The sequence below is a fragment of the Selaginella moellendorffii genome, unplaced genomic scaffold (assembly GCF_000143415.4).
Source record: "Selaginella moellendorffii unplaced genomic scaffold, v1.0 SELMOscaffold_62, whole genome shotgun sequence".
NCBI lineage: Eukaryota > Viridiplantae > Streptophyta > Lycopodiopsida > Selaginellales > Selaginellaceae > Selaginella > Selaginella moellendorffii.
The window spans coordinates 879,745-905,711 of record NW_003314323.1 but is presented as its reverse complement, the minus strand read 5'-3'; the positions used below and the strand labels follow the sequence as shown (position 1 = coordinate 905,711).

The window sequence follows — 25,967 nt, the reverse complement described above, 5'->3', positions numbered from 1 at the left end:
TCTTCCCCAGCCCTTGAAGCTCCCACAGCCGTCAATTCTATGATTTGTTCCGGGCCGTTGGATCAAAATCTTAAACCTCTGGAAAGGGTTAGGGTTCTTCCGCGCTTGATGGGATTATTTGCCCGCATTCTCGCGCTTCCTCCTCGGCGATCGCGATCTTGGCACAGGTATGTCCAGGCGCGATACTTCGAATCGATGGGCGCCAGGCCCTCTGGCGGATTCGGACGGACTTATATCACGAAGGAGCAGAAGATGGCCGAGCTCTTTGGCGGGAGGCGCAAATGCGGCTCTGACGATTCGTGGAGCCTCAGTCCAGAGGATAAGCCTCGGGCCGCCTTGGGGAGGGATTTCGCAATGCTTCCACCGGGCGATTCACCACAGAGGCGAGAGATGAAAGCGATGATCAAAGACCAGATAAAGTCCAAGATCAAGAACAGGCTTCAAAAGGAGCGGCAAGCGTTCTACGATAGGCAGCCCAAGAACGAGGAGGAAAGAATCGAGCTTAAGATCAAAAGAGTGAGTAGCTCTTGAAGTTTTCGTTTTACACATCTGTCTTGTCTTAGGAATTCCTTCTTTGTGCCAGGCCTACAAGATCATTGGCTACAAGCAATTGGAGCTTAGGAAGTACAAACTGGAAGAACCGCCGCTGTCCGCCTCAATCCACGATCCAGAAGTCCTGACTGCCGAGCAGCTTCACTACTTGAAGAAGATCGGCCAAAAGTCGAAGAACTACGTCCCTGTCGGGAAGCGTGGAGTTTACGGTGGTACCGTCGAAAACATGCATATGCATTGGAAGAGACACCAGACAGTGAGAATGGACTGCCACACTTTCAGCATGGACGAAGTGAAAGAAATCTCGGAAGAACTGGCGAAACTAAGTGGAGGGATCGTTGTGGACATCCTCCCGGACAAGACCATCATCTTGTATCGAGGAAGGAACTACGAGCAGCCGAAGAAGCTCATCCCTCCGAACACTCTCACCAAGCGAGCGGTGCGTAAGTATAGTTCACTCTTTTTCCATTCTTTGTCTCGTTTTCGTTTGAAGTTCATCTTGGTTTGCTGGTTTTTCCAGGCTTTGAAGAAGGCAGTGCTCGAGCAGTCGATCGCTGCCCGGCTGAGATACGTCGACTTTCTAGAGCGCAACCTCAAGCAACTCAGGGAGCAAAAAGAGTACGAGGAGAAGCGAAAGATGCAAGCGATCGAGTACAAGGACGAGGCCGTGCGAAGCGTTCCCGTGAGGAAAGTTAAGCCATACTTCAAGGCCGTGGGAGACGCCTACGATTTCGAGGACGACAGCGATCCTTGCTCCGAGACCGAGTCGGACGAGATCGACGAGGACGACGAGGAAGGGGCGATTCTCTCCGGCGAGGAAGATCAAAAGTATCTCTACGTCGAGGGCGAGAAGCAAAGGAAAGAGTTGAAACACATCCGCGAGTTCCTTCTCCGGCACAGGATGAAGAAGAAGCGCCTGGAATCCAAGCTCCGGAAACGAAGAGAGGAGTATGAACGGTTTGGATGGTCCAACCGAGCGTCCACGTAACGCGTGGATCGTCCAAACAAGCTTTCACGTGAGGGTCATCCAACGGCCCAGGATTTGGTATCTTTGTCTGGCAGTGCGTGAATCGGACGGTGCTACGCTGCAGATCTTGACCGTTGGAGGTGGTTAAATTGAGGCCGTTGATCTAGCTAGCTTGTGTGTTTTCTTCTACTCGTGTTCTTCGAGAGCGCATTTGCCCTGATTCTCTGTGTTCTTGCATTTTCCCTTGTGCGCCTTGGATCGATCGTAGGCGCTTGGCGATCGATCCATTTGGATTGTCGGTGTTTTAGTCTTGCGCTGGCGGCAGCAGCAGTGCCGGTAACATTTGCTTTCGTTTTTGCTCTCTCCGATCTCTCTCTCTCAGACATTCTTGGCGGTCTCGCGATTCTCTCAGGGCATGATGCAGGAGGGGGTGATCAGCAGCGAGAAAGAGGAGCGGAATAAAGAATTCAAGGAAGCATTCAGTCTCTTCGACAAAGACGGTGATGGTAACGCGAAATATTTTCCTGCGAATCAATCGATTCCACTGGGCTACATTCCTTGGTCGCCTCTCTAGGTTGCATTACAACGAGCGAGCTCGCGGTCGTGATGCGCTCCCTGGGCCAGAATCCCTCGGAGGCGGAGCTCCGGGAGATGATCGACGAGGTCGATGTGGATGGCAACGGCACCATCGATTTCCAGGAGTTTCTCAATCTCATGGCGAGGAAGATGAAGGTACCAATCTTTTCTACCTCCTCCTCGATGTGATAGCATGCTTTTTTATGCATTCTCTCGCCTCGCGTGCTGGAAAGAACAAGTGTTTTAAAAGTTCTCTTCCTATCACTCCAGGACACGGACACGGAAGAGGAGCTCAAGGAAGCCTTCAAAGTCTTCGACAAAGACCGCAACGGACTCATTTCGTGCGCGGAGGTCTGTGAGAGACATGGATTCTTGGTCTTGTTTTTCGTTTCCTTTTTGACTGACTGGAATTTCTTCCCAGTTGAGGGACGTGATGATCAATCTGGGCGAGAAGCTGACCGACGAGGAGGTAGAGGAGATGATCCGCGAGGCTGACATGGACGGCGACGGTCACGTTAACTACGACGAGTTCGTCAAGATGATGGCCAAGTAAGCTAGATAACTCTCAGAGCTCTTATTACTCGCAGGCGCTCTGCGCGACAAATCGCCCGCATGGGCGTCCTCGGATTTTGGTCTGTAAAGCTCTTTACCCCTCCTGGCAAACTTTCCTGGCTGGGTGTCATGACTTTCCTCCGCTGTGTTTGGTCCTGCTTTCGCTGTCGAACTTTGACGAACGCGCAGATCTTTGAAATCTCTGGCGAGGGTCAAACGCATTGTTTCGTCGCACCAACCGGCCAATCCATTTTCCGTCCTCCTGGAGGTACTTTATTCTTAAATGTTTCGTGATGTCATCGTCCTCTAGGTGGTGCCCCGCTGGAAAGAAAGATCAAATAGTTCCTTAAAGGTACACTGCGAGATTCTTTTTGCGTTTTCTAATCTCTCTTTAGTGATGACTGGCATCAGGCTTGCTGATAGCTTTTCGCTTTTCTCGTGAGAGTTCCAGGTTGCGATGCTAGCTGAAAGCCACCACCACCACCACCAGCAAATTAGAGACCAGCGAAGCTTCGCGATCGAGCTCGCCAGATCGTGCAGCAAGAGCATCGCGGCCGCCACTCAAGCTGTCGTCAAAATCAGCAGCCTCGTGTCACTCGCAGATGATACATTCGTGTCCAACTTAGTGATCCAACTGTACGGCAGGTGTGGAAGTCCCGAGCACGCCGCCCGCGTGTTTCGCGAGACAACGTCCAAGGACTGCTACACCTGGGTGGCGTTGATCACGGCCTACTCCCAGAATGGAGCCATGGATTCCGCGAGAGATCTCTTCGACCGGATGCCCGCAAGGACGCTAGTGTCGTGGACGACCATGCTTAGCGCTAATGCCCAAACCGGGCATCTGGAGGAAGCCGAGCGGGTGTTCGAATCCATGCCGGAGAAGGACTTGGTGTCTTGTACGGTGATTCTCTCGGCATATGCGAGGAACGCGCGTGCCAAGAACGCGGCTAGAGTTTTCTGTGAGATGGTGGAGCGGGATTTAATATCGTGGACGATGGTCGTCGTGTCGTATGCTCAAAACGGGTATCTAGAGAGGGCTAAGGAAACGTTTGATTTAATGCCGGAGAGAGACTTGACGTCGTGGAACGCGCTTCTCTCCGCGTATGCGCAGAATGGGAACCTTAAAGAGGCCCAGGCGGTGTTTGATTCCATGCAAGAGACGGATCTGATCTCGTGGAACTCTCTGTTGTCTGCTTATGCCCAAAATGGGCATCTGTGTTTTTCTGAGAGAATCTTTATTTGCATGAAGTGTTGGGACATTGTGTCGTGGAACTCAATGCTCGCGGCGTACGCGCAGAACAACAGGTTAACCGACGCGAGGAGAATCTTTAGCACGATGAAGCAGCGGGATTTGGTATCATGGATAACGATGCTGACGGCATATGCCGTCAACGGGCATATAGAAGATTCTGCTAAGCTGTTTCACTCGATGCCCGTGCACAATCTCGTCTCGTGGAACGCAATGTTGACGGCATATTCCCATAACGGGGATTACCGTCAGGCCCAGCAGCTTATAGATTCTATGCACGTAACAAATATTTTATCGTGGAACACTCTTCTCGCAGCATATGCCCGAGCTGGGCATCTGGAGGAAGCAAAATGCCTTCTCGATCAAATGAGAGAGTGGGATATAATCTCTTGGGCGACGATGCTATCGGCGTTTGGACAGAAAGGATACCTCCAAGAGGCGAGGGATTTATTCGACGCAATGCCAGTTCAGAACGTTATAACTTGGACCGCGTTGTTGGCTTCCTACGTCCAGAATGGTCACTTGGAGATCGCTAAGAAGATCTTCGAGCGCATGCCGGATCACAACTTGGTCGCCTGGAACACGATGCTGTCGGCTTGCACTCACGAGAACTTCACGGAATTTGGTGTCGAGCTCTTCCATTCCTGCCAGAACAATGGACTCCTCGTCGATGAGATCTCGCTCATAAACTTCCTCCGGATCTGCGGCCACAAGGGAGACGTTCGGGCGGCCTGTTCTTCGTTTGCTTCCATGAGTGTTGACCACCGCTTGAAACCCAGCAAGCAGCACTTCGGGTGTGTGCTTGACTTGTTTGCTCGCACGGGTCATCTCAAGGACGCGGAGGACCTTCTGCAAAACATGCCTTTCGTGCCGGATGCGCTCGACTGGAAGAATCTGCTCGGTGCCTGCAGGAATTGCAAAGACACGGATCGAGCAGCACAAGCTACTGACCGTCTCGTCAGCTTGAATCCAAAGAGTCCTGCGTCCTACGTGATGCTTGCAAACACGTACCTCTAGAACCGGGGCATACCATTTGATACAAAACGTGTAGCATTGAGCTAGAAAGTGTTGTACAGAATCGGTCGATTAGAAAGCGTTAGCTTAGCAAGGAAAAAGAAAGAGAAATTAAAAATGGAGATGGTTTACTCATCCTCGGGATCTTCTTCGGCATCCTCAAACCTTGAGTCCTGGACTTCTAACTGTGAAGCGAAGGAACCATGTTAGACAAGAAAGGCACGGAAATAGATGAAAACTTTTACCCCTTCCATTCCACGCTCCAGATTTTCGCTTGCCATCACTTCTTCAGCATTGAAGAACCACTCGCCCTCGCCTTCTCGTTCTATGAAACATCGAGTCAGAAACTAAAACAACGAGCATAACACGAAGGGAAAACTATACCTCCTTGAGGATCGGGATTCAAGGCAGCACACTCGCAGAGGACCTGGAATATGTTATCCACTACAGTTCGTCGTCAAGGATAACCAGTCTGGCCACCATTCATCTACGAGCAACTGGGAGAAAAAAGGATACACACTGCTGGATCCTGTGGCACAAGCCGCATTTCTCGTATTTTGGACAGATTTGCGTCGCCATTGGCAACTTCATCCTCTTCTTCCTCTTCATCGTCTTCGCAGTACTCGTCGTCACCGTTTTCGATCTAAACTCACACGGTAAATCACTCTACTCCAAGGAGGCAAAGTCCCTGAAAACATACCTGGCAGTACACGCAAGGCGAAGGATAAGCTTCCAGGTCCCTGGAGATGGCGTGCATAGACAAGGAAAGAAAATCCACAGCATAGCCTTTGCCAATGTCGCGATCACTCAGCCACACGAGCCTCCTGTTGGAATCAAATATTTCAAAAGAATTTCAAAAGAGAATGGGGGATCACGAAGATTTACCTCGTCGTGATGTAGAGAGTCCCGGATTCTTGAGCATCCGAGTCGCCAAGCACGATTCCCACGAACGGCTGCAGCATCGCGAAGCTCTCGCCCTCGGCCTCGTCCAGAATCGGCGCGCCATCGCCGCCGCGGTTTGGCACAGCGACGAGACCACCGCTCTTCATCGATCGAGCGCGATTATAAGGAAACCCTGAGCCCTAAACCCCAAATAGAATATTCTTAGGGATATGCTCAGTGGCGTCCACGTGGACAAAAAACTATCTGGCTATGGCGCTAGGTTTAGGGCTAGGGTTTTATCGATGCTGAGGACTTAGGGAATGGCAGCTCTGGCTGGGATGGAGGAGGAAGCGGAAGCGCCGTCGGCGGAGCTCGACGCGGAGGCTGCGGGGCTGGATGATCCGGATGAGCCGCCTCCCCCGCTGGAGCTGGACGATTTGGCGGTAGGCAGTGACGAGAATGCGGAGCTCCTCAATGGCTCCTCGATGTATTTTGAGAAAGGGGGAGGCATTCCCGTCGATCCCGTGGTCACGAATCTCAGCGAGGACCTGGGGGACATGCGCGACCTGGATTTCAAGGAGCCGCTGAGGAGCAATGGCAGCAATGGACGGCTTCTTTCGCTTAGCCCCAGCCTTAGCGGCGGCGGCGGCTCCATGCAGATGTTTGACAGCGGCGGGGAGGACGCCGGCAGCTGCCGGAAGCGGAAGAATCGAGTGCTTTTGCCGCTCGAGGTAGGGACGAAGCTGACTTGTAGATGGAGGGACGATAAGTATCATCCAGTGACGATCATAGAGCGCAAGAAGGTGAACGATGAGTACCACTACTACGTTCACTACTCAGAGTGTAAGTTTCCCTCTTTCTTTTCGCTTCCTTTTCGCTGATGTCTACCTGTTTGTGATTCTAGTTAATCGGAGGCTAGACGAATGGGTTAAACTCGACCAGCTTAACCTTGATGCCACCGAAGCTGATGCTGTAGAGAAAGTTGAAGATAAGGTACGTGAGAGTGTTTTGTTTTCTGCTCGACCGTCTTAAGCTCTTCTTGGAATTTCTGGATCCAGGGGTTGAAGATGACTAGACATCAGAAGCGCAAGATTGACGAAACTCACGTTGAGGAGGTGAGTGCGAATTTCCAAGTTCTAATTTGAAATTCTGGATTGGTTTTATTTTCGTTGCAGGGGCACGAAGATTTTGATGCAGCTAGTCTCCGGGAGCACGAGGAGATAACTAAAGTCAAGAACATCGGAAAAATAGAACTTGGAAGATATGAGATTGATACATGGTATTTCTCTCCCTTCCCTCCAGAGTACAGTGACTGCAACAAACTCTTCTTCTGCGAGTTTTGTCTTGCTTTCGTCAAACGTAAAGAGCAGCTCCAAAGGCACATGGTAACTGTTGATTCGTTTTGTACTAATTCTCAAGTCATTTAATGTTTCAGAGAAAATGCGACCTGAAGCATCCTCCCGGTGACGAAATCTATCGCAATGGATCTTTGTCAATGTTTGAGGTACGCTATCCCTTGTCTTGTCTCCAGTGACGTGTTAACAATTTGCGCGCAATAGGTGGATGGGAGAAAGAACAAAGTTTACTCGCAAAACCTTTGCTATCTAGCAAAGCTTTTTCTGGACCACAAGACCTTGTATTATGATGTAGACCTCTTTCTATTTTACATTCTTTGCGAATGTGACGATCGAGGATGCCACATGGTTGGCTACTTCTCAAAGGTAAACAATATCGCCTACCCTTCGAATTGTTCTTTCCACTAATTTATTCCGCTTTTCTTTTCTTACTTTAGGAAAAACACTCTGAAGAAGGTTACAATTTGGCGTGCATTTTGACACTGCCGCCTTACCAACGGAAAGGATACGGCAAATTTTTAATTGCATTCTGTGAGTTTTATATTCTTGGGATCTTATTGCGCCTGCTAACACCGGCCGAGTTTTCTTTGGCAGCATACGAACTTTCGAAAAAAGAAACCAAAGTCGGGACACCGGAGCGGCCATTGTCGGATCTCGGACTCCTGAGCTACAGGGGATACTGGACGAGGGTCCTACTCGACATCTTGAAGAAGCATCGGGGAAATGTGTCCATTAAGGTATGCGCATTTGTTTACTGCTGGATATAGTTCCTTTTTCTAAAACAATTGGTGTGACACTTCCACAGGAGCTAACTGATATGACAGCAATTCGAAGTGAAGATGTCATCAACACGCTACAGCAGCTAGAGCTGATCCAGTACCGGAAGGGGCAGTACGTGATCTGCGCGGACCCCAAACTCCTGGACCGGCACCTCAAGGCGGCTGGACGCTCGGGGCTAGAAGTGGACCCTTCGAAGCTAATCTGGACACCATATAAGGAGCAGGGTGGGTAGAAACTGCCTGTAAGTCGTGGTTTCTGCTTGCAGTCCTGGTGGTGAGGTTTTTCAGTCTTTCAGGACGTAGGCTGTAGGTTCCTTCTAACAATTTGTGTGCTGCTGCTAGCTTAATGCTGTATGTATTTATATGCGAGTTAGGCAGAGAGACTTGCACCTGGGTGTGGGGGGCATTGGTGCATTGTTTTAACCATGATCTTTATCTACTTTTTTTTTTTTTTTGACAGAAGATGGAAGCCTCATGAAAACTTATAGTTCGAAAAAGGCCGCGCATAAGGCTTCAGGTGTATAGAAGAGTATCCGGTAAAAAGAGGTCTTTGGCTCGTGGCTCGTGAGCTCATATCCCTTCTTTTTGATGCACACTGGTTTTTTTTTTTTTCTTTTTTCTTCTTCTATCTCCTCTTTCTGCCTTGTGGCTTTTTAAGTTTGACTTCCAGAGCTCGGGCCTTTTGAAGTGGATCGTCCTCGACTCGCCACGATTCAGTGGAGGTAAGTGGAGGACGAAAGTTTTCGTTAATCCATCTAAGCTGTTGAAATTAATCGTCGGTGTGGTTTCGCTTTTATCAGGATAAAGAATGCTTCGAAAGGACTGTTCTTCGAGGCCTCTAGCTTACCTTCTCTCGGCTTGAGCGCTATTCACTTTTGTTTTTGGGGTAACTAATGCCTCTTGTTGGCGGCACAATTGTTCTGCCTGAGGTGAATTGAGTGTTTCCAGGTCTATAGATGCATCATCAAGATCATCAAGTCACGCTTGGTTGAGCATATAATGAAGATAGTGGTGTTTGTGCCAAGTCCTATATCATATTTTTCTTACAAATCATGGTACTTTCCTATTCAAATACATCAATTTCTAAGGTTTTTCAGCACCACCATAGGAGCATCGTCCAGAAGCGGCCGATTGATCATTTTCAAATTTTCGAATAGAGCATATTCTGTCTCGAGTGGATGATTGAAAGGTTACATATAAGCAAGGCATATTCGTTGCGGCACACGGGTAGCGTACACGTGGCGGGATTCTGACACGTCACGGAGAAATCGTCTGGCGCCAGCAATTACACCCGGCCGCCCAAATGCCCGCCCAAAAACCCACGTATTGCGTGTACTGCCCCTCTGTGAGCGTTTTAGTCGCATTCATCTTAGCAGTGGCCAGGTTTTGTTTTGCACTCTCCACTAGGGAAGAACTCTACTAGGGCGAGGGTAGGTCTTCTCTTTCCCTCCCCCTTTTCTCTTTGAGCTAGGGTTTGAGAGAGAGAGAGAATGGAGGGCGAGAGAGCGATGGATGGCGCGGGCCCGCGCCGCCGCTAGCACGTAGCGCCAAGCCGGTGAGATTCTCCTTGTGGCATCGAAATTTCGATTCAGTCGATTCCTGGCTCGCGGCTGCGGTAATCTTGGAAAGGAGCTAGGGATCTGCCGCCGCGGCCCGCAGCGCATCTGAAATAATCACTCCCTGGAATGGGGGATTTTCTAGGTGGGCGGAGGCAGTGTACTTTGGTCGGAATGATCCGGGCGCTGCCGCTGCTACTGTAGAAGAAGGTGGAGGAATCGCTGCGCGACAGCTGGTTGATTCCCAATGTCGGGCAAAAAGTCGTCGTCCTCATCGTCTCTCCTGCCGCTCAGGAGCATCCTCCGCGAGTTTCAAGACATCAGAGATGGCATCGGCAGCCTCTCGAGGCGGAGCTTCGAGGTCCGGCTCCCCTACCACCACAGGTCGAGGTCGCACAGCGTGGTGCTGGACGAGCCGCCGGTGAGGGACGTGGTGGTGCTCCAGCAAAGCAGATGGGCGAGCATGCCCCCGGAGCTCCTGCGCGATGTGATCCAGCGGCTGGAGTCGAGCGAGCACACTTGGCCCGCCCGCAAGAACGTTGTGGTGTGCGCGGAGGTTTGCAGCCAGTGGAGAGACATCGCCAAGGAGCTCGTCAAGACGCCCGAGCAGTCGGGGAAGCTGACCTTCCCCATATCGCTCAAACAGGTGAGGTGGTGTTGTTTGGTCTTTTACTCTACGATTCTGATGGATTTATCTCGCTTTCTTTCTTTCTGTTTTTTCTTCACAGCCTGGGCCGCGTGATGCTACCATGCAGTGTTTCATCAAGCGAGACAGGGCAACGTCGACGTATCACTTGTGCTTGGGGCTTTCTCCCAGTAAGAAAAGTCAACTCTTTAATGTTTTTTTTTGCGGTTTCTTACGTACGGAAGACTTTGATGCAGGCTTGCAGGAGCACGGGAAGTTTCTCCTGGCAGCACGGAAGGTAAGGCGTGCGACAACCACCGATTACATTATTTCCCTCGATCCGGAAGATTTCTCGCGGGGAAGCACTTCATACGTTGGGAAATTACGGTAAAGTTTTCATTGTTTTTTGGATGTCATTGTGTCTGATCTTTGTGTCTGTGAACAGATCGAACTTTCTCGGTACCAAGTTTACGATTTATGATAGTCAACCTCCACACGTTGGCGCAATGCCTTCCAACAGCAGGGTTGGGAGACGCTTCGGCTCCAAACAGATATCTCCGCGCGTCCCCGCCGGGAGTTACAACGTGGCGCACATCGCCTACGAGCTAAACGTACTCGGGACGAGGGGGCCGAGGCGAATGCAAGTTACTATACACTCCATCCCGGCGTCGGCCATGGACCCAGGCGGCGTCGCCCCCACTCCAACGGTGTTTGCAAACCCGCTGGAAGACGCCCAGCTTCCGTTCCCGGTCTCCAAATCCAAGGTCTCGGACTGCAGCACAGCTCCAGTCGTGGTCCCTTTCAGCGGCGTGATGAGCAAAGACGGCCCGCTTGTGCTCAAGAACAAGGCCCCCAGGTGGCACGATCAACTCCAGTGCTGGTGTCTCAATTTCCGGGGCCGTGTTACAGTGGCCTCTGTGAAGAACTTCCAGCTGGTGGCCGCTCTGGAGCCGGGGCAACAGGCTCACGCGGACCATGACAAGGTCCTCCTACAGTTTGGGAAGATTGGAAAGGATATGTTCACCATGGACTACAGGTATCCGCTGTCGGCTTTCCAGGCATTCGGGATTTGCCTCAGCAGCTTTGACACGAAGCTGGCCTGCGAGTGATTCTTGGTAGCGGTGGGTGGTGCCGCTGGTGATGGTCTCTTACGAAAATAAGAGAAGGTTTGGAGGGGCGTTTGATTCGTCGCTGGGGATTGATACAAAGCAGGGAACGGGAAGATTGGTTGAGGTACCTACGTAAAAGCTTCAGAGAGCTCAAGGATTGCTTTTACAGGTTGAAGAAGCTGCGAAAAGTGTTGGGTGGTCCGACTGGTAGGTGATGTTCGTTCGTTCTTTCGAAGATTTGGATTTCCAGCTTCTTTTGCGAAGGAAAAGAGAAGAAAAAACGAAAGAAAAAAAGAGCTCGCTCGTAGACTTTGGGAGTTAAGAACCTTGAGAAATTTTTTCCGAGGGTGGGGAAGTTCTAAAAGTTAATATAATGTACAATATTTTTTTAAAGGTGGGAAAAGTGCCTGCTTGGGACAGGAGTCGAACAGCCGACCCCCGTGTCGGGAATATGCTCTGGGGTAAAGTGAAAGGTAAAGGGTGAAATGTAAATAAAGGGGGGGTAAGGTAAGCGCATTTTCCACGTGCTGTTTAGTGAACCTCGTGGTTTTTAAAACTTTCCCTCCGTGGAGTGGAATAGCGGCTAGGTCGTGATTCCTCGTCTCCCGTCCGGAAGAAGGACGGTAGAAATAGCCAAGGGGTTTAGTTGTATAAGCAAGCTTGGATTAGGGATCTTGGCTGGTCCTAGTAGTGTGGGCGGTGGAGTAGTCGTGGAAACAGGCTAGCAAGCGTGTGGAAGGAAGCGTGCAGCTTCGAAAAAAGAGGCGCTCTTCTTTCTCCTCCTTTTCTTGTGTGCTCCTCTTCTCGATTTAAGGCCCGTCGACCAGCGCCAGAGGGCTAGAGCGAGTTCTTGGCTGGGATCTTTGTGTGATTCTTGACGATCTTGGGAGGAATCGCGGCTTTTCTTGGCGATCTTGAGAGGAATCGCGGCTTCTTGGCGATCTTGATCGCTGCATTTGAGAGATCGAGGGGGCTTGTGCGATATTTCGGGCGCCGATGTGCTGGTGGGACGTCTAGAGCGCGTGTTTCTGGTCTATTGTCCGAGGTAGCTTGGCAGTCGATCGCGCAATGGCGGCGGGACACAACGAGACGGACCTCGTCCGCACGCTCAAGCAGATCATCGAGCTGCGGGGCTTGAAGCAGCAGAGGCGATCGTCGGCTGCCGCGGACACCGTGACGCTGTTTGGAAAGAAGCTCTCGGTCGGTGGCGGCGGCGGCGGTTCTTCCTTGGAGGAATCCTCCACCGACAAGATACAACTCTCCGAGAAGCTTCCGCCCAGTGCCATCGTGCATCTCAAGGAGCTTTATGAGCAGCGTCTCAAGCGAAAAGGTAGGAAGCGTGAAATATCAAAAGAGAGAGAGAGAGAGAGAGAGAGTTCCATTCCATCTATCATTCTTTGCTGATTTGTTCTTTGGTCTCAATGCAGCCGCGCCGTGTCACAGCGCGCGCTCCGCCGAAAATGGGGACGCGTTGACGCTGCCTTTGTTGGGCTCGATCCAGGACGTCGGTATCAAGCGACAGCGGATTGGTGTCCAGGCAGCAGCAGCGACCGACGACGTGAGGCCCATCTTTTACGAAATCCAGAGCGATCTCGCCGCGGAAAAAGAGAGGTAAGATCGATCAAGAGAGTTTTAGAGACCACCACTCACATCTTCCCTTTGGATCTTTTGTTCTTCTTTGCAGAGCCGAGGTGGCAAAAGGGGCTCCTCTCACACTCTTTTACAATGGGATGGTCTATGTCTTTGACGACGTCACGGACGATATGGCCCAGGCGATTATGATCTTGGCAGGAAATGCGACGTGCTCGTCGGCCTCCCACACCGAAAAGTTCCTCGCGAGCGCCGGAAAGGACGCCAAGCCCGCTGTCTCCATACCTTCCTTTACTCGTAAGTTTTGGATTCTTCGTTTCATTGGCTGTCGTTCTTACTGGGCCGTGGTGTTTTTACAGTGGCGGATCTTCCACAGGCGAGGAAGGCTTCTCTTCACAGATTCCTCGAGAAGCGAAAGGACAGGTATGTGAGTAGACAACTTGGATTCGCACAGATCTAGTGCTGAGTGTTTTCTGTTTTTTTTCTTGGGATCCTCAGACTCTTTGCGAAGTCTGACAAGGAGAGCGTCTCGTCTTCCAAGCCCAAAACTCCGCCCCGTTCGCCACCGAGGAAGCAGCACCAGCTTCGTCGGGAGATGATTCAACCGCCGTCTTTTCTCCAAATCTACTAAAAAATCGAGGCCAAGCTCTCGATCGATTGATCGATCGACCATCACAGACAATTTTGATTCGTTCTTTTTCTGTTCTTTTCTCTTCTTCTGTTTGACACTTGTGATTGTGAATATGACCAAAACATACGCTTAGCATACGCAATTCTTTCATGGAATAAAGAAAAGATGGTCGAAACCAATAAACACACGCTTAGCATACGCAATTTTTTCATGGAATAAAGAAAAGATGGTCGAAGCCAATAAATACACTCTTGACACTGAAATAAAATGTCTCTTCTCTAAAGAGAACGGCGACAGTGAAACACTTCCACGTTTGTTTCTGTAAACTAAAGGGGCCTTGGAACAAACGCGCCACCGCTTTTTAGCGTGTCACGGACGCTCCAAAAAACGTGTTTCAAGTCTTGTGCCGGCCATTATCATCGAGAAATCCGAAAGATGATGCGCACGAAATCACAATCACTCGAGTAAGGACTTGACCCCCACCGAGCGACCATCATCATCGTCACTGTCTCCTTCGCGCCGAGAAGAAACTCGCGCTCCCAGTTTTTCCTGTTCGCTTTCCGGAAAGGAGCAAACGATCACATACGCAAATTGACCAACTGCAAGGTTGCGATCCGGATTACGCTACCTTTGGAGCTGCTGCCTCGAATGTTCCTGGGAATGTGATCGCTGGGCTTCTATCGCGAGTTTGTCAACCAAGTTGTTCTCGAGAAGTTTTGTCTCGGCTGCAACTCTGATCTCGTGCTGGCTCGCAGTGAAAAGAGGTAAAGAAAGAACAAAGGGAGGTTACAAAGTCAAGAAAGCGTGCCTCCGAGGAAGGAAAATGAGTGCCTCTCGGAGGCTGGCGAGTTGGTATCCCCCTGGTTGATGCACAGCAGCGACAAACATAAACTTCTCAAAGAGAGAAGAAACGCCTCGCGCTTTGCGGCGATTATTTGCGATTTCTCACGAGCTGGCATCGTGGCGAAAATCTCGGCAATGGCGACCTGTGCACCGCCCGACTGACCACCTGCAATGTGAAAAACGCCGCAAAGTTTAGTGGCAGTTAGGAGGGAATAGTGTAAACAAAGCGAGCCCACGTTTTGTTTGCCTGCGTCTTATCTTTGCTTACCGTAGAAATCCAGCAAGGAGTAGTACCACGACGTCGAGACTGAACAGAGAGAGACACTTTAGCTTTAAAGGTGGAAAGAGAATCACTCAAATCCAGCTTTGAAGAGTCCTGCTCTTCCAACATAGCGTGAGGGAGAAAGAGATGCGAGAAAACGATGGCAAACTAAATTATAACGAGCGCGAGAGATCCGTCACCGAACGTTTCAAGCCTAGCCGAAAGGAGTTTTTAAGTATAAGTGGCGTGTGACCGAGTGTGGATGATCCCGTGGAGATAGCCACCGGTCATGATAAATGAGAGTAGCGCGACGATCCCAGCGGGGAAAAGCTTGCCAGTTTTCTGGAAGCGGTTGCCCATGGCAACTAGAAGAAGAGCTGAAACTCCTGGGATGAAAACCAAAAAAAAGAAAAAAGCAACCATTGTCAAGTCAGAGGGAGGAGCAGAAGTGCTCGAGTCAGTCAGTCACACATCCACATCCAACAGGAATTTGGAATCGCCAGCGATGCTACTCAAGCTGCGAAATCATCGGAAGTCTTAAGAACAGTATCAAAGAAAAAGTCAGTCGTCTCACACAATGATCTCACAAAATCGTGGCGAGCGAGTGACGAGCACGAAGATTCAAACAAGAAATCTATACCTTTCAGCCAAACCAGGTAAGCAAGGATGACAAAACAAAACCAGCTTTCGAAGTCGAAGCCCAAGTCTTCCATGGAACAGAAAGTGGAGAGAATAATAGCCAGGAAATCACGAGAGTTCTTCGATCTTCTTACCAAGTCCGAGCGACGAAGCCACCACTGGATTCACAGGCAGCTGCGTGTGTACATACACCAAGAGACAAGACGAGACTATTCCAGACACCAAGGACATGGCGCTCCTCCTCTTCAAATAGCCGATAATGCCGCCCACTGCGCGAAACAAGAAGAAAAACCGATCAAATGCCGACGCGATCGACCGATCCATCCCTCGATCGCTTGCCTACCTCCAACGATTGCCGCATAGGCGAGCGTGAGCCTCTGGGATAACAGCATCAGGAATTTAGGGTTTATGGGCGAGAAGAAATTAGGGCTTTAAGGGTTCTAGGTTTCTGGTTTCTTTGCGGCGGCGCGTCATGAAGGTAGTCGCGGCGTACCTCCTGGCGATGCTCGCTGGAAACGGCGCGCCATCGCCCGACGATGTCAAGGGAATCCTCGCCTCAGGTACGAGATCTGGAGATCGATCGAGTTTGTTGTGTTTAGAGACGCGAAAATCCCTCTTTCAGTGGGCGCGGATGTGGAGGAGGATAGGCTCGACCTGTTCTACAAGCTGGTGGAGGGCAAGGACGTGAACGAGCTGCTCCAGCTGGGGAGCCAGAAATTTGCTTCCGGGGGTGGAGGCGGTGGCGGAGCAGTGATGGCCGCCGGTGGGGGAGGTGGCGGTGCCGCAGCGACTGGTGGCGCTGCTCCAGCTGCCGAGGAAGAGAAGAAAGAAGAGAAGAAGGAAGAAAAGGAAGAATCGGACGATGTAAGTGCTTTCCTTTTTGTTTGTGTGTTCGGTCACTTATTATTCTTTTTCTTACTGCAGGACATGGGATTCAGCTTGTTCGACTGAGAAAGCCTTTTTTGTATACTTCCTAGATGGAAAATTCGAAGCTCTTAAGTTTTACTACTTCTACAGCTAGCGATAAGTTCTATGGACTGCTTGGCTGGGATGATAGAGCTTGTATGAGTGCCTGTTTTTTCTGGGGAGGGCTTGGATGTGAGCCTGGAAAAGGAATTCTGCTACACAATAGTGTGAAGGATTCAAAGAGTGTTAAATTATAGGGCCTTTGAGGAGAAGAAGTTAGACTAGATGGTTAGGCCACATCGTTCATTGAGTGTGAAAAAGTATGGAGTGTTTGTTCTTTGAGATCACGTTTTAAGTCTGGTTTACTGTGGAGTGATTTAGATCACTAGTATTAGGTGGGATTCCATTGCCAATATTATGCTAGAAATAAATCATTAGAATTTATGTAATTTTCTTGATAATATAAGACACTCATGCTTCAATATCCTTTTGGAATATACAATTTTATATTTGAAATTTGATTACTGCAAACTTCATACCAAAGTGAATGTGATAATTTCTCATATCTATATTAAATTAGAAATTGCCCAGCATAAGTTGAGAGTTTGAAACAGGTTTGAGTTGAGGAGTTAGTTTTTGTTAAGATGAAGATTTGCATATGATAACTAGCATTTAATGTATGTAATCATGAAATAAGATTTGGATATATTATTATGATGGATTTTTGAAAAACTTTAGGGGATCAATAAAGATAAAATAATCATAAGGAAGTAATTACCCCTTTCCAATTAACTTAAGGACAAATAGGGTGAACTTGAATTCTTTTTTGCCACTTTCCTAATGAAGCAATCTTTAAAAGTTTCAGATTTTCCTATAAGCAAACCTCTAATAAGTACATGAATACTTGGAGAGTAAAACAATTAATGATGATGCAACTTTGATACAAAAAAACATCATAAACCAGCCTATTCTACAAAATCTTTGATGCTCAAGTTCTTTTCCCAGCCTATGCTATAAAATCTTTGATGCTCCTCCACCACCTTTCTTGCAGTATCTTGATCTTTTGCCATGGTAGGTAGGCACAAGATTGAGGAATTTATTTAGCAAGCCATGGAAGAATCAACCTAAAATTGTTGAAAGGAGAATAGAAGTAAAGATCATGTAAATTATATCCCTTGAAAAGATTATGTTTGCTTCTGCATAAACAACTTAATCTCATAAACAAAATGAAAATACATTTGTACAAACATGTCTTGGTTGCAGTCCAAATTGTTGTGAAACTCAACATGAATTTATATGTCATTACAAGGTCCACAAACAAGGATTGCTAATGAAAATGAAAAACACTATTATGAAACACAAATCCCTAAGCCTCTAAAGTGGAATTGAAAGTGTGCCACATAGCAGTGATTAAAGCAAGAGTTTAACAAGCATAACATGTTAGACCAAAAGCTTCAACTTGAAAAGTAAAAAATGGGAGTGGAATTCCCAATGAAGTGTTCAAAGAACAACATGAAGCAATCAATGAATAAGTCTCTAGAAAGGGATACAAGAAGGACTAACACATAACAAGTGTCAAGATTGAGTCTAAGAAGGAGTCTAAGATAGAGTTTGAGAAAGAGTTTGAGATAGAATCTTAAATGGAGTCCGAAATGGATTTGAAGTGGAATCCAAGATGGAGATTGAGATAGAGTTTGAGATGGAGTCCAAGATGAAGTCTAAAATGGAGTTTGAGATAGAGTCCGGATGGAGTTCAAGATTGCATCCGAGACCGAGACCAAAATTAAGACAAAGACTAAACCTAAGACCGAGATTACATCCAAGTCTAAGTCTAAGTCTAAGACCAAGTTGTAGCGCACGTGGTTTTGACCCTTTATCCTATGGTGATTTACCATAGGATAACACCACGAAGCGGAACCTAAACACTCTTTGTGCCACGTGTCACATGCCACGTGTCCACAGGAACCTGAGGTTCAGGGCCTTGGGCCACTGAACGAAGGAACGGTGCCAAACTCCCAAGCATGGAGCCGAGGAGTGACAGAACCGAACCACGGAGCAACTCCCGAGCATAAAGCCCAAGGAGCGTAGGGACAGGAGCCCGGAGCGACTTGGAACAGTCCTGGAGCAACCAGCATCCCAATGCCAAGACCAGCACACAAAACGGAGCCAAACGGAGTCTAGCGCTATTTCGGCATACCGGTGGCCTAACGTGAGGATATGGGTACTCCACCAACTAGCATGGAATGGAACTTGGGCTTAGACCCAAGCCGGACGCAGAACAAGGACAGGCACGCAAGCGGGAGCTAGACTATGCCTTAGGTTGGTCGGCCATGCCCAACCTACCCACTATCCCTATTATACATTTGGAACCCCCCACAGCCCCCCCCCCCTTGAGGAACACACGCTTTGGGCTTTCACCCCAAGCCTCCTTTAGTATCAGGAGTTAGTCTCTGGGACAAGCTCGAAACTTACTAAATATGGAATGTCCCTAGATTGCGAATTTGGGCACGGGACGAACACCATTGTGTTCAGGACAATCTCTACATTCCGTAGATATGCCAAACGAGCAAATCTGGACACTTTCCATAAATAGCATTTGGGACCGAAATGAGACCAACACAAAGGGCATGATAGCGAGGGTGTTTGGCAGACACGGTAAGCTATCATCTAGCAATATTGAGGGACCAATCTCAATATTGCGGGGGTTCCCAACACTAGCAAGTGCAAGTCAACGAATGAGTTTCTCTAACCAGGTCAAGTATGTTTGACTAAATAGACACTTAGGAATTCCTTCCTTATGCTCATCTGGTCAAGTGCACACGCGAAGACCAGTTTCTCAACTAGCTTAGGTGGAGACTGATAATGGGCTCAGCAATACCGACCTCCTGCCATTGTGGCAGTAAGGTAAGAGTGTCCGTAAGGACTAGCCGACAGGTAACTTTCGATACCTGAAGTCACATGCGCGACACTCTCCCCCGCTAGGGAAGATCGACGTCCTCGTCGATGCATACTCGAGTCTAGAATACCGCCAAGGAAACAACTCCAGAAAAAGTTCACGGTACTCACACTATGTGAGAAATGCACCAACTTAAATGAGTTAGGAGGCAACCTCTTTGTCTAACGCGGATGCGCTACTAGCTCAGACACCTTCTGGCCGTCGCCGACAAGGAAATGACCAACGGAGTCAACCACCCCTGCTGCTCTGGGTGTCACCCAACTACAAAAGTGTGATATGCCCCTGCCCGCAAGGACATAGAGAGAGAAGCCAGAGGCCCCAACCCTCCTAAGCAAAGAAACCAAACCCGTCGGTAAGGTTTAGATAGACTACTGTAAACAGGCAGTGAGAGTTGTTTACACGGTCACGCCCTTTCAACGGAATAAGGAACATCAACAAAGAGGCGGGTTATGTGACCAGTCGACAGTAGCTACCCCATGACTAAAGATTTCAACATGCACACAAAGTGCCAAAGCCAATCTGCCTATTACTGGCCCAAACTTCAAAGATCAATAGATGAACAATATCAAAGTCAGAAACAATGATATCTTAGAGTCTTAATTATCAGTGAGTATATCTTATATTAGGACACAAAAGTATTCCAAGCAAGTTATCATCTGATAAACTAGTATTATAGGATAGGAACCACCAAGATCATCATAAGTGGTAAACACAGGATGCACCATCCAACAAAATTCAATAGCAAGTATATCATTAAGGAAATTCAATGATGAAATTTAACTACCGAAGATAGCAGACAGTAAGATAACAACTTTCAAGAGATAACTCAAAGAACACAAAGTATCATTGACTAACAAGCACAATGCTTGCGAATGTATCACCCAAAGGTAATAACATCCCAATCTATCAGAACTAACTCAAGCAATGATCAACAGAACAGAATGAATATGGTAAAACCAACAAACACTCGTTCATGCCAATTATCGCAAAAGCCAATCTAAATAGATCCCGGTCAACAATACTAAAGAACTGAAGTTGCCTAAGCAAGTGTCAGCAACATCCTACTGATGTCTCAAACCCAAGAGACCAATCCAAAGCAAATCACAAAGAACATGTGATATTGCGAAAAGCCACAAGCCATCAAAGAGAACAACTAACCACCATAAAAGATCATCAATCATCCTATCAATAGAGAAATGCATAATCATCATCGAAGAAAGAATCTACTATCCCGAAGAACAGCAAATCATTCTATACCAACAATAATCAAGCAAAACTCTTGACAAGGATAATCAACTATCTTAGATGATAGTCAATCATCACCAATGATTGCTAGATGCAAAGACTAACGTCAACATCGAAGCTAATGAGCCAAAATGCCTTCCCCCAACAACTCCTAACAAATGGAACAATGAGCATGAAAACTCAAATAACCAAAAGCTCGAAGAAGTCTATAGCCAAGTCTTGCCTAATAATGATCACGAGTCTCGCATGGACTAACGTCAATGCTAAAGAAGAAATCATGGTACAACCCACAATATCCTCCTCAACACATCTATAATCTAAACTTCATAATGCAAAGCTAATGAAGAGCATGTCTGCATCAATCCAAAAGCTAAGCATAACAAAGCTATGCTCAACAAGTGATCATCAAACGATCCTCCATGAATCCATCTATAGCAAGATGTAACTCACATCATAACAAGCACAAGAAGAATCATCAATGATCGATATATTTCAACTCAAATCCAATAAGGATTCAAATATTCCAATATTGATCACTAACTCTCCCACTTGTAGAGTTAGTATAGTCCATGACTAAATCACTTTTCAAGGAAAAGCTCAAATCTCAACCCCTACTAAATAATCTCGTCTAGAACACAACTAACTCAAACTTGCCACTCAGTTCATGTGAACGTCAAGACAGTTGCTAACTAGTAAATGCACGAATGCCAATAACACAAAGTCATAGCCAAATCATCAACACTATTTTCATCGAGACTAATGACACTCAATATCAATTCTATGGAGAGACATCTCATTTCACTGAAATCTCAACATCAACAATGTCAACGACAAGGCATCACTTTAGTGCTACCAACACTAGAACAAAGCTAGAAGAAAGCACGAGTGTATCACCACCCAAAGCTCTCTAGCAACCAAGCTCACCAAAGTCAGAGATACTTTACTTAGTATCCGAGACCAATCTCTCAACAATACTCAGTCACAGATAACACTTCCTCAAGGAGTGAATCTCCACATCCAAGACTCCATGAAATCCAACACCACAAACTAAATGCAACCAAATGATATCAACAGAGGTAGAGTCGACATGCCAACATGGAAAACCCATGTAAGTCTAACGACACGATCCTCCGCAACCCCATTCGGTAAAGCCAGCCCATCACTGATAAATCTTCATCGAGTGAAGCAAGTGTCAACAGTCCTTGACAAAGTCTACAAGCAATCACTAGTTGCCAAGCAACTAACCATTACTTTTTTTCAACTTGCTTTCATGAGACCCAAACACTAAACTCACGTCATTTAGTCATACACTTGTCCAACATGAACGTGATACCTTCGGTATGAGATAAAAGTTCATTGACAAGCACAAACTAAATGACCACTCGAATCCAACTCAACTGCAATAAGCTCACTAATGCATTTAGCCAATAGCTCTGAGCATGCCTTGAAGAGGCTAGCTATGCATGATTAACACTTAGCTGAAACTAAAGTGAAGACCATGAGATGGATCCATATCGGTACACAACCTCCTCATAGACAAAACTACAGTACGGGTACCAACATCTCAAACTCAAACAACTAAGTTGAACATCACCATCCTCAGCCAAGGTGCAGGGCCACCAAGACCAAGTCAAGATCAGTGAGAGCTCACTACTCTCATAGAGTCTAACAAAATGCAAAGTGCAACTTGCCACCAAGCATAACGCCACAAAAGAAAGGCACAAGGGTCACCTTTCTGGAAAAGTGCAACGGCCACTTTTCTACACTAACTCCAGACTCTATCCAACTCAATTGCCTTAGCCCTAAAAGTTAACATCCCTTCTGGGTCACATCATACAAACTACCTACCAAGGTTTAAGCCAACCGAAGTCAACTCCAACCCCTTCACTAGTTTGTATTGGCTTACGAAAATGGAATGGTTTTCGGCAAAGTGATCAACAGATCAGCCATTGGAAAAGTCTAAGAAAATTTTGTGGAAAATTTCCATCCTAGAGAAAGAATGACTCTCAGTCCAGGGATACAAACTTTCAAGACTCAACCAACTTCTTTCTACTAACAACTTCACATAGGTTCACCTCAACACAAATTCTCATGACCCATAGTATGCTTAAGCCTCGAACATCTTTTTGCCCATACTTTCGACATCCAACTCCGACATCCGCAAAATGCAAAATGAACATCTAAAGCTTGATCACGAAGACCACATCTTCGGATATTCACATTGCACTAACACTTTTCTTCAATTACCTTCAAGATCCAATGTGAAGCTAAAACACTAACAAGAAAAATAACATGAAAAATCAAGCTCTAAGGAAAATTCCTTATCACTCGAAGTAACAATACCACTTCCACTAACACAAGTGCTAATGATGTCAATGCCCCAACTACACATCTTCTCCATCCAACAATCTACTCTAAGTGTTAACGGATCAATTAATGAGCTATAGCAACTAAATGCTACAACCCTTTTCCAACACCTTAGTGGGCAAACTCAAGGAAACAAGGAACCAACTTAAGCTTAGCATAATGGACCACCAACGAGAATCCAGTCAAAGCTACTACAATGCTACTTTATGCAAGTAGACTAGCTTCACCATCAACCACTTTGGGGTTGATCATCATTTAACCAGGCAACTTCGTAAACACATTGCTCATTATCACATAGATATGATATAAGTATCACAATGATTTGATCATCAATTGAGCAACACCACGAACAATGCCAATGTCATTACTTCAAAGGTTTACATGAATATCAAGTGCCAACTCAACTTGACAGAATGCAACATAAATGCCACACTCTACCGATAGAGATTTACAACACCCAACACCACTAACTTTTGTTCACAACACAGACAAGCTCATGCCACTCACTATCCGATCAAACTCAAAACTTAACCCAACACCAAGCTACTCCAGGAGCAATAGTTAGGTTCCCCGGAAAAGAATTGAGCATTGTAACCCAAGTCTTCCAATAGCAAGCCTAGACAAAATGGTTTAGCGCTTCACCGTTATCCATCCCATGACTCACCATTTACAAGACCATCATTTCCAACATGCATCAAGGTAGGGGCTTTTGATTGCATGATGTGAACACGAGCAATGAATCACCCCTCGTTGCAAACCATCTCTCCAAAAGAGAAGATGATTTATGTGTTTGATCCTTCGTCCCCGACAACTCTCTTTTCGGTCTCATCTTTGACTACACTTCAAGCTTGCGTTCGCACTACCTTCAGTCCAATCCAAGAAAAGTTTATAAGAGAGCACGGCAATGATTACTTGAACCAATAGACTAATCCCTATAGTCTTTATTGATCCACTTGTAATCATGCCTAGGAAGGATCTACTAGTGCCGTGCTAAACAGCTACGGACCAGCCTATTTGCCACTCATAGCAAACCCAAGGAGGTTTGCTTTCACCCACGGTACATGGAACAATTTATGGAACCACCGATAGGCTAACATTAATCCTGCCAACTCAAAGTGTAACCTCGAGTTGCTAATGTGCCTCACACACGAGCCCAAGTGTAAACTTGTGCTAACGAAGCATCTCAAATCCATCCTATGAGCCCAAGAGCAAGCTCACATTATTAGGTACAAAAGGTAATCAAAACCATACCCAAGGAACGTTTGCGAAGTCTTTGCACCCAAACGTGTACCCACTCGGATCATCGTTTTCATCTCTGCGTATGCAACAAGACTAGTTGCCCAATCTCATTGTATAGTACTCGCTGAGACTCATCCTCTGATACCAAATGTAGCGCACGTGGTTTTGACCCTTTATCCTATGGTGATTTACCATAGGATAACACCACGAAGCGGAACCTAAACCCTCTTTGTGCCACGTGACAGATGCCACGTGTCCATGCCACGTGTCCACAGGAACCCGAGGTTCAGGGCCTTGGGCCACTGAACGAAGGAACGGTGCCAAACTCCCAAGCATGGAGCCGAGGAGTGACAGAACCGAACCACGGAGCAACTCCCGAGCATAAAGCCCAAGGAGCGTAGGGACAGGAGCCCGGAGCGACTTGGAACAGTCCTGGAGCAACCAGCATCCCAATGCCAGGACCAGCACACAAAACGGAGCCAAACGGAGTCTGGCGCTATTTCGGCATACCGGTGGCCTAACGTGAGGATATGGGTACTCCACCAACTAGCATGGAATGGAACTTGGGCTTAGACCCAAGCCGGACGCAGAACAAGGACAGGCACGCAAGCGGGAGCTAGACTATGCCTTAGGTTGGTCGGCCATGCCCAACCTACCCACTATCCCTATTATACATTTGGAACCCCCCACAGCCCCCCCCCCTTGAGGAACACACGCTTTGGGCTTTCACCCCAAGCCTCCTTTAGTATCAGGAGTTAGTCTCTGGGACAAGCTCGAAACTTACTAAATATGGAATGTCCCTAGAGTGCGAATTTGGGCACGGGACGAACACCATTGTGTTCAGGACAATCTCTACATTCCGAAGATATGCCAAACGAGCAAATCTGGACACTTTCCATAAATAGCATTTGGGACCGAAATGAGACCAACACAAAGGGCATGATAGCGAGGGTGTTTGGCAAACACGGTAAGCTATCATCTAGCAATATTGAGGGACCAATCTCAATATTGCGGGGGTTCCCAACACTAGCAAGTGCAAATCAACGAATGAGTTTCTCTAACCAGGTCAAGTATGTTTGACTAAATAGACACTTAGGAATTCCTTCCTTATGCTCATTTGGTCAAGTGCACACGCGAAGACCAGTTTCTCAACTAGCTTAGGCGGAGACTGATAATGGGCCCAGCAATACCGACCTCCTGCCATCATGGTAGTAAGGTAAGAGTGTCCGTAAGGACTAGCCAACAGGTAACTTTCGATACCTGAAGTCACATGCGCGACACAAGTCTAAATACTAATACAAGTCATGGGGTGAAAACCCAAAGCAATTGTCCCCCGGGAGCAGGTGGGGAGGGATTTCCAAAAGTATAGTAAAGAAAGTGTGGGGGTTGGACTCCAGTGAAACTACTTTGGTCAAGAAAGGCTACATTACATAGGGGGTGATGATATAACTATTGAGGAATTCAAGACTATCATGAATATGAATTAATAAGTGGGATAATTTGGTGAAGTGTTCAAAAGCTATTAAGATCCTATCCCTTACACCCTAAGCCAACTGACTAAAGGGGTGATCACTTGATTGCAAGGCCCTTTCTTTATCCTATTATCCTAACTTAGTGCCTCATAATCCTCCCCTTGTTAGGGAATGATTGTCCATGATCATATTTAGGCTACCCTCTAGTCACCATGGTCCTTCTCTTAGGGTCTACCAAACTTTGGTTCTCTCTTTAGATCCACCATATTGGATATTCCTTCAAAATATTCTTACCCCACTTGTCAACCATGAGAATCGAATAGGGCTCCAATACCAATGTTATTAACCGGCACAAGAAAAGACAAAAAGCTAGTTGCCCTAGATTATGTTACACCTCCTCTTGAGATTCCTCACCACCCAACCACCCCCGAGCTACCTCAAAAGCCAATACGCCGCCTCTCCGTTGTGAGCCCTAGGGTAAGTTAAGTCCCTTACTCTAACATGCCTTGATATACCCTTGAGCCTCCCTTTGACCAATGTTGACTTCATGGTCAAAGTTAGTGCCTAACAATTCTTCCCCCCCCCAATAAAGTCCTTGTCC

The 25,967-nt window shown here is 47.4% G+C and overlaps 9 protein-coding genes across 14 annotated transcripts; 7 read left to right on the top strand and 2 right to left on the bottom strand.

Moving 5' to 3' along the window:
* Nucleotides 1–39: 39 nt before the first annotated feature.
* On the top strand, nucleotides 40–1,685 carry LOC112351469 (uncharacterized CRM domain-containing protein At3g25440, chloroplastic-like). Its single transcript, XM_024689443.1, has 3 exons — nucleotides 40–516; nucleotides 584–991; nucleotides 1,073–1,685. The coding sequence occupies exons 1-3, from the start codon at nucleotides 40–42 to the stop codon at nucleotides 1,538–1,540; spliced, it is 1,353 nt and encodes a 450-aa protein (XP_024545211.1). The 3' UTR covers nucleotides 1,541–1,685.
* Nucleotides 1,551–2,786, top strand: LOC9644281 (neo-calmodulin). Of its 2 annotated transcripts, none has more exons than XM_002984495.2 (5): nucleotides 1,551–1,855; nucleotides 1,932–2,025; nucleotides 2,094–2,251; nucleotides 2,366–2,446; nucleotides 2,517–2,786. In XM_002984495.2, exons 2-5 carry the CDS (start codon nucleotides 1,935–1,937, stop codon nucleotides 2,646–2,648), a joined length of 462 nt encoding a protein of 153 aa, XP_002984541.2. In that variant the 5' UTR covers nucleotides 1,551–1,855; nucleotides 1,932–1,934; the 3' UTR covers nucleotides 2,649–2,786. The 2 variants fall into 2 exon arrangements, with proteins under 2 accessions (XP_002984541.2, XP_024545214.1); XM_024689446.1 differs by having other exon boundaries at nucleotides 1,902–2,025.
* An 82-nt stretch (nucleotides 2,787–2,868) lies between these two features.
* LOC112351504 (pentatricopeptide repeat-containing protein At4g02750-like) lies at nucleotides 2,869–4,913 on the top strand. Its single transcript, XM_024689501.1, has 2 exons — nucleotides 2,869–2,999; nucleotides 3,099–4,913. The coding sequence occupies exon 2, from the start codon at nucleotides 3,105–3,107 to the stop codon at nucleotides 4,911–4,913; it is 1,809 nt and encodes a 602-aa protein (XP_024545269.1). The 5' UTR covers nucleotides 2,869–2,999; nucleotides 3,099–3,104.
* Nucleotides 4,914–4,928: 15 nt separating this feature from the next.
* On the bottom strand, nucleotides 4,929–5,985 carry LOC9644595 (chloride conductance regulatory protein ICln). The gene is made up of 6 exons (XM_002984386.2): nucleotides 5,796–5,985; nucleotides 5,611–5,734; nucleotides 5,427–5,553; nucleotides 5,295–5,354; nucleotides 5,156–5,235; nucleotides 4,929–5,095 (listed from the first exon to the last, which is right to left on the bottom strand). Exons 1-6 carry the CDS (start codon nucleotides 5,957–5,959, stop codon nucleotides 5,039–5,041), a joined length of 612 nt encoding a protein of 203 aa, XP_002984432.2. The 5' UTR covers nucleotides 5,960–5,985; the 3' UTR covers nucleotides 4,929–5,038.
* An 81-nt stretch (nucleotides 5,986–6,066) lies between these two features.
* LOC9644594 (putative MYST-like histone acetyltransferase 1) lies at nucleotides 6,067–9,017 on the top strand. 2 transcript variants are annotated; one of them, XM_024689442.1, is made up of 12 exons: nucleotides 6,067–6,635; nucleotides 6,697–6,785; nucleotides 6,851–6,907; nucleotides 6,968–7,177; nucleotides 7,228–7,296; nucleotides 7,352–7,513; nucleotides 7,585–7,678; nucleotides 7,742–7,884; nucleotides 7,953–8,151; nucleotides 8,387–8,648; nucleotides 8,727–8,812; nucleotides 8,875–9,017. In XM_024689442.1, exons 1-10 carry the CDS (start codon nucleotides 6,113–6,115, stop codon nucleotides 8,449–8,451), a joined length of 1,611 nt encoding a protein of 536 aa, XP_024545210.1. In that variant the 5' UTR covers nucleotides 6,067–6,112; the 3' UTR covers nucleotides 8,452–8,648; nucleotides 8,727–8,812; nucleotides 8,875–9,017. The 2 variants fall into 2 exon arrangements, with proteins under 2 accessions (XP_024545210.1, XP_024545209.1); XM_024689441.1 differs by having other exon boundaries at nucleotides 8,727–9,017.
* A 229-nt stretch (nucleotides 9,018–9,246) lies between these two features.
* Nucleotides 9,247–11,609, top strand: LOC9644593 (tubby-like F-box protein 3). Of its 3 annotated transcripts, none has more exons than XM_002984493.2 (4): nucleotides 9,249–10,128; nucleotides 10,211–10,298; nucleotides 10,353–10,494; nucleotides 10,553–11,609. In XM_002984493.2, the coding sequence occupies exons 1-4, from the start codon at nucleotides 9,730–9,732 to the stop codon at nucleotides 11,214–11,216; spliced, it is 1,293 nt and encodes a 430-aa protein (XP_002984539.1). In that variant the 5' UTR covers nucleotides 9,249–9,729; the 3' UTR covers nucleotides 11,217–11,609. The 3 variants fall into 3 exon arrangements, with proteins under 3 accessions (XP_024545212.1, XP_002984539.1, XP_024545213.1); XM_024689445.1 differs by having other exon boundaries at nucleotides 9,252–10,128; nucleotides 10,365–10,494; XM_024689444.1 differs by having other exon boundaries at nucleotides 9,247–10,128; nucleotides 10,211–10,494.
* Nucleotides 11,610–11,793: 184 nt separating this feature from the next.
* LOC9644280 (protein TIFY 10c) lies at nucleotides 11,794–13,574 on the top strand. 2 transcript variants are annotated; one of them, XM_024689611.1, is made up of 5 exons: nucleotides 11,794–12,546; nucleotides 12,644–12,827; nucleotides 12,901–13,103; nucleotides 13,166–13,233; nucleotides 13,305–13,427. In XM_024689611.1, exons 1-5 carry the CDS (start codon nucleotides 12,285–12,287, stop codon nucleotides 13,320–13,322), a joined length of 735 nt encoding a protein of 244 aa, XP_024545379.1. In that variant the 5' UTR covers nucleotides 11,794–12,284; the 3' UTR covers nucleotides 13,323–13,427. The 2 variants fall into 2 exon arrangements, with proteins under 2 accessions (XP_024545379.1, XP_002984538.1); XM_002984492.2 differs by having other exon boundaries at nucleotides 11,796–12,546; nucleotides 13,166–13,229; nucleotides 13,305–13,574.
* Nucleotides 13,575–14,588: 1,014 nt separating this feature from the next.
* On the bottom strand, nucleotides 14,589–15,587 carry LOC9644592 (protein FATTY ACID EXPORT 7). Its single transcript, XM_002984385.2, has 3 exons — nucleotides 15,525–15,587; nucleotides 15,316–15,450; nucleotides 14,589–14,928 (listed from the first exon to the last, which is right to left on the bottom strand). Exons 1-3 carry the CDS (start codon nucleotides 15,571–15,573, stop codon nucleotides 14,774–14,776), a joined length of 339 nt encoding a protein of 112 aa, XP_002984431.1. The 5' UTR covers nucleotides 15,574–15,587; the 3' UTR covers nucleotides 14,589–14,773.
* An 11-nt stretch (nucleotides 15,588–15,598) lies between these two features.
* Nucleotides 15,599–16,193, top strand: LOC112351527 (60S acidic ribosomal protein P2-1-like). Its single transcript, XM_024689574.1, has 3 exons — nucleotides 15,599–15,741; nucleotides 15,804–16,045; nucleotides 16,106–16,193. The coding sequence occupies exons 1-3, from the start codon at nucleotides 15,654–15,656 to the stop codon at nucleotides 16,130–16,132; spliced, it is 357 nt and encodes a 118-aa protein (XP_024545342.1). The 5' UTR covers nucleotides 15,599–15,653; the 3' UTR covers nucleotides 16,133–16,193.
* Nucleotides 16,194–25,967: the final 9,774 nt, after the last annotated feature.